The 6,302-nt window shown below is 40.2% G+C and overlaps 1 protein-coding gene across 1 annotated transcript; it reads right to left on the reverse strand.

The window, feature by feature from the left end:
• Positions 1–789: 789 nt before the first annotated feature.
• On the reverse strand, positions 790–4,766 carry LOC109199607 (uncharacterized). Its single transcript, XM_019354914.1, has 2 exons — positions 3,681–4,766; positions 790–880 (listed from the first exon to the last, which is right to left on the reverse strand). Exon 1 carries the CDS (start codon positions 4,707–4,709, stop codon positions 3,813–3,815), a length of 897 nt encoding a protein of 298 aa, XP_019210459.1. The 5' UTR covers positions 4,710–4,766; the 3' UTR covers positions 790–880; positions 3,681–3,812.
• Between the last annotated feature and the right edge of the window lie 1,536 nt (positions 4,767–6,302).

Genomic DNA, 6,302 nt, shown 5'->3' on the forward strand with positions numbered 1-6,302 from the left:
AATGGGTGATTATTTGAGTTACTGTTGCCTTCCATTCAGTTCCAAGCAGGCTGGTAATTCTCCTCTGACATTTTTTGTTAGCATTAGCAGAAATGCCACTCACTGAAGATCAGTTAAATTATTTTAATTCACCATTTAGAACAATCATTCTTATTATGGATATGTAAAATGACCAGCTGTGTTGATATAATGAATGAATGATTTGAGCTTTTCACTGCCTGCTGTGTTTCCTCGACTCCTGAGCAAAGATAAAGAGTCAGTTCAGACCTGCAGTTGGTCCTCGTGGTGTTTTGAACTTGAATTCAGCCTGATTTGTTTTTCATGTCTTCTCCTCCATCATCAGTTATCAGGAGAGCAGACAGTCAAAGTACAAGAATTCAAACAAACACAGAGATTCTACTTACAGAGCAGACACAGCACAGATGTTTCCTTCATCGTCCTTCTCACTCATTTCAGCTTCTTTTCATTTCTCTCACTGACACCAAGTAAAGCCCGCCCTCTTCCTCTGAGCACCAGCGTTTCATATTGGTACAAGACATGTTGAGTCCCCCACAGTGGTAGAACACTCACCTTTCTTTTCATGTAAAGGGAAGTCTGCCTGTCAGTTGTTTTTTTTTTAACCAAAAACATACATATAACTGAGACCTGATAGATGTACAAACCACCATACATAAAAACCTGTGCTTTAAATAAACTATCAGTGTTTTACACAGACAGCTGTAATAACAGAATATGTATCCAACATGCTTTTAGACAGTCATATATTCACACACATAACAAACTCAAATGTCCTCTGCTCTCAGTGATCCGTAGTTTGGTTGATGAACAAATCCATGTCCATGTAGTGGACGTCCCCCTCAGTGAGAGAGGCAGATATGAGCTGAAACACAGGAATCAAACCAGGGACGCTGCTGTTATGGAGCTGAACTGGAACCATTCAGACACTGAGGCCCTCTGAACACATTTTAATTACAGCTGTGCAGAGACACACTGATGACTGACTGGAACACCATGATTCACATTTTACATTAACACCATCCTCACGCATGTTTATATATGGCCACTAGAGGGAGATGTTTGATTTTAAGTAATAACATGGATACATCAGATCATCACTGATGCCTCAAAAGTTTGTTATAAATAAAATTATTATTATTGCTGTAATTATTATTATCACAGCATATGTTGTTCCTAATATAGTCACAGTATTTTACTTATTTCTGAGGCTGCAATGCTCCAAATATAAACCAAAGAAGTTTATTTCAGAGAACTATTTTTTGTTGCAATTTCGCAGGATAGGACAGGGGGGCACATTCACACCTGCTGTCAGAAGTTTAGCTGTATCCATGTTTTTTTTATCCTCCAGCTGAGCTAAAGTACTAGAGTTTGTTTGTGATGTTGTTAGAGAGCTGTAGCCTCGCTCCTGTTTCTGTCTCTACTCTGGTGCAGCTATTGAAGCTGAACTCTGTCCCCTCAATTCTTTGTGCTGTGGTGTACCGGCCTCCGAAATTCAATAAGGATTTTAACGTGAAATTTGTTGACTTACTAGGGAGCCTTTTCTTACGAGGTGACTGTATTTTAATTGTTGGTGATTTCAACATCCATGTTTGCTGTGAGACTGGACCACTAGTCAAGGACTTCCTTACCTTTATTGACACTTTCAATCTCACTCAATGGGTTAGAGAACCAACCCACGTAAAAGGACATGCTTGTTCTGGTACTGTCTCTTGGGTTGGATATTTCCATTACGGATATCAAGGATTCTTGAATTTCAGATCATTTTCTGGTCATGTTCAATGTTTCAGTGTGTAATATGGAGCTGAGCAGTGAGGGTCCGCTGCCCCAACTGCGCACGATTAATTCCCAGACGACTCATTTCTCCACTGCTTTTACCAGCTCTATCCTTTATGATGCTAACGGTAATGAGGATCTTTTAGTTGATGAGCTCACTAATCTGTTTAACTCAACATGCTCCTCTATTCTCGCATAAGAGCACCAAACTCTTACGTCAACCCTGGTTGAACGAAACTACCTGCGCTTTCAGGTGTGAATGCTGTCACGCTGAGAGAAAATGGAATATCAAAATATCAAAATACTGGTAAAGTTGCCAAGTCTGCCTTCCTTTCTGGTATAATTACAAATAACAGTCACAAGCCTTGAGTCTTTTTTAAAAATCTTTAACTCTGTGATTAACCCAGATGTCACTAACTCCCTAAATTATTTCACTGATAAAATCTCAGCCCTAAGGGGACCATATTTGCTGACATTGGCTGGCCAAGTTCCTGCTTCTAAAGTTTGACTGTTTTTCAGCAGTTTGAGCCGGTAGCTTTCTCCATCTTAAAGGAGATAATTGATGACGCAGTGCTTCTGAACCAGTGTGTTGTGTTTTTTCGACACACGCTCCGGAGCGTCAGCTTCAAGCGGGCCATCACTAATAGTGTGTGTTCTGTTTGTCGCTGGTTTGTCTGTGTCGTCTCCCTGCATCTCTCGTGGATCATTTTTTCTAATTTTAACTGTTCTAATTTATTATTTTTATACCGTGAGGCCTGATATGATATTATGCACCCCCTAATATAGGCTTTAAACGTTTCCCATAATATATCAGGTGAGGTTTCGGCATTATCGTTTCTATCGAAAAATAAAGAGATCTGAGAACTTATATACTGTTGAAATTTTAAATCGCTCAGTAGTTGTGGGTTAAATCTCCAATTCCTATATGCTTTAGTGAAGTTGTTAAGTGCGAAGGAGCAGGTGACAGGGCAATGATCAGAGATAATAATATTGTGATAGGTTACGCTGCGAAAAAGGGAGAGCATTTTTCCATCTACCTAAAAAATAGTCAATCCTTGAATAAACGTTGTGTGCAGAAGAGTGGAAAGAATACTCTCTACCTGATGGATTTAAAGTTCTCCACACATCACAAATATTCATATTGTTCATATATGTTTTAATAAAGTTGCTACCTTTACACACTGTGGTTTTTTTAGAGAGGGATTTATCTAAGTATGGGTCTAACACTAAGTTAAAATTGCCACCAATTATTAAATTACCATTCGGTATATCCAGAATTAAACTGAAAACCTTTCTATAAAAGGTTAGGTCCATAAATGTTCAGTAGAATAATCGGAATAGCGTGCAGCTCCCCGGTCACTAATACATATCTACCATTCTTATCAGCTATAGTGGAGATATGCCTGAATGGAGTACCTTTCTTAATTAATATAGCTACCCCTCTAGTTTTAGCAGAAAATGTTGAGTAATACACCTGATTAATCCATCTACACCTAAGTTTATTGTGAGCAGCATTTTTCAGATGAGTTTCTTGTAAAAAGATAATATCCGCTTTAAGAGATTTCAAGTGTGATAACACTTTGCCTCTCTTAACAGATTCATTTACACCTTTAACATTCCATGTACAAAAGGTCAGATCCACATTCTTTTCATTTCCATTTCCATTGTCTTGCATTTGAATAAATTAAGGTGGCTTAATTCTGGTACTCTCCATACTTATGCAGTCAAGATGTGGGCCCCAACCCTCACCGCCCACCACCCTCCCATGTGTACCCATAACAAAACAAAACAAACTCGGAAGCAATGCATCCCCGCCCATACAGTCCCAACTGAAAATAAAAATAAAAACAAAAAATCTGACGGGATGCGGTAACAAAAACTAAGCTTACCAAAATACTTTATCTCAAAACTTCCTCTATCCATCGTAGCTCCATAACAAGTTTTAGTCTCTTTCCATCAAAGTAAATAAGTGTCACTGGGCCAGAGGCTGAGCTTTAGTTTGTCTACTTATGTCGTCCCTTTTAAGATACAAATTTTTCTTGTGCGTAGCGGCAGGCTTCATTGGGATCCGTAAACACCAACTCTGTACTGTTGTATGTCACCCTGAGTTTGGCAGGGTATAGAAGTCCATATTTAACTCCAGGTTGGTCTCGAAGCAGATTCCTTACTGGAGTAAACGCTGCACGTCGTTTTACCACTGCCTGAGGTAGATCGCGGAAAATCTGAACGCGAATGTCACCAAGCTTCATATTCTTTCTGATAGAAACCTTTCGTAGTATTTCTTCCATGGTGTGGTAGTAATGTATCCTCGCAATCAAGTGTCGTGGCGGGGCGTCATCTTCTGGAGTCACTCGCAGGGCTCTGTGTGCTCGGTCCAGCAGCGGAATTTCATCCAGGTCCAATAGATCTCGTAGCAGCTTTGCCACAAAATCACTGACATGCTGACCATTCTCTCTGCCTTCAGGTACCCCGGCTATCCTTATATTATTCCTCTTTGAATGCCCTTCCAGATCAATACATTTTTCAGTCAGTTGTTCCACTTTACTAGAAAGTTGTTTAACTTTTTCTTCTAATTTCACCACGGAGTTTGACGTGCTTGTAGCCGCTTCTGATATATCCTTTAGCTGGACGTTGTGGTTTTCCATCACAGTTCTCAAAGCTGAAATGGCCTCATCATTTTCAGCCCTCAGCGTTGCAATTTCCCCGCGCAGAGTATCACAAATGTCCACTTTCATTTGAGTTATCTTGGCGTCCAAAGACGCAATCGCAGACAGCACTAGTTTATTGCCTTGTGTATACTCTTCGTGTACAGAACTAGCCGGAGTGCTAGCTTTAGTGCCGTCATTTTCAGCCGAGGCCTCACCAAGATCGGTCGTTTCAGTCGCCACTTGCTTCGGGTTTGTCTTTTTTGGTGGCATCTTGAGAAAGAATGTACTCTTCACAACCACTGTATTGCTTTTTAAGAATAAAATATGTTACTTTGATGATTATCGTAATTTGCTGCAAACCACAACACAAATATAAATTAAAATATGAAAACAGAAAGAAAAGATGCACATTCTCTGTCATATGGGCCTGCATGAATAAACTTTCTGAATCCTTTATCATCCGCAACTGAAAATAGTTGTGGATGATCACTATACCTTTCTAATGTGACGTTGTTGTCCCTGGCTCTCTTTCTCTCTCTCTCCCTCCTGCTCTGTTACTGTGTTACTGCGAGTCTAACTACCACCCCTCCCCCCTCTTCCCAGTGCAAAGCACAAGGCTTGTGTGCGGAGTGAAGCGGAAAAAAAGTGCGAGAGAGAGGGTGAGAGAAAGAAAAAAAAAGACGCTCGCGTCGTTCACTTCAAAGAGTCGGCTCTAAGAGCCGTTTCGTTTCGACCAACACATCACCAACAACCATGATGAAAAACGCTCATCTGCTTCCATCACCATCCGCTGATTAACATTGAGCTGCTGCAGTCAACACCATCAAACTAGTTTAGTGTTTAATGTTATGTTATTTAATGCTTTTATTTTTAAATCTTTACCAGAGCTTAAAGACTGTAGATGTTCACACCTGGTGTTAGAAAACCGAGCTCACAGCAGTATTTTTTTTTAATAACAGGAAATTTAAATTTTTATTGGTTACTGTGTTTTTTACCACTTCTATCAGTAATGTACTTCCTATAAAATATAGATTTGATAAGTTACCGGTTTATTGAAATCAGCTAGTGAACACATCGATCACTTTATTAAACTACACGCCATACACTCTTCAATTCAATTCAATTCAATTTTATTTATATAGCGCCAAATCACAACAAAAGTCGCCTCAAGGCGCTTTATATTGTACAGTAGATAGCACAATAATAAATACAGAGAAAAACCCAACAATCATATGACCCCCTATGAGCAAGCACTTTGGCGACAGTGGGAAGGAAAAACTCCCTTTTAACAGGAAGAAACCTCCGGCAGAACCAGGCTCAGGGAGGGGCGGGGCCATCTGCTGTGATTGGTTGGGGTGAGAGAAGGAAGACAGGATAAAGACATGCTGTGGAAGAGAGACAGAGATTAATAACAGATATGATTCGATGCAGAGAGGTCTATTAACACATAGTGAGTGAGAAAGGTGACTGGAAGGGAAAAACTCAATGCATCATGGGAATCCCCGGCAGCCTACGTCTATTGCAGCATAACTAAGGGAGGATTCAGGGTCACCTGGTCCAGCCCTAACTATATGCTTTAGCAAAAAGGAAAGTTTTAAGCCTAATCTTAAAAGTAGAGATAGTGTCTGTCTCCCGAATCCAAACTGGAAGCTGGTTCCACAGAAGAGGGGCCTGAAAACTGAAGGCTCTGCCTCCCATTCTACTTTTAAATACTCTAGGAACAACAAGTAAGCCTGCAGAGCGAGAGCGAAGTGCTCTAATGGGGTGATATGGTACTACAAGGTCATTAAGATAAGATGGGGCCTGATTATTTAAGACCTTGTATGTGAGGAGCAGGATTTTGAATTCAATTCTGGATTTAAC

Source organism: Oreochromis niloticus, linkage group LG3 (assembly GCF_001858045.2).
Source record: "Oreochromis niloticus isolate F11D_XX linkage group LG3, O_niloticus_UMD_NMBU, whole genome shotgun sequence".
Taxonomy (NCBI): domain Eukaryota; kingdom Metazoa; phylum Chordata; class Actinopteri; order Cichliformes; family Cichlidae; genus Oreochromis; species Oreochromis niloticus.

Coding starts and splice junctions, on each gene's coding strand:
- LOC109199607 (XM_019354914.1), bottom strand. CDS start 4,709: ATGCCACCAAAAAAGACAAACCCGAAGCAAGTGGCGACTGAAACGACC.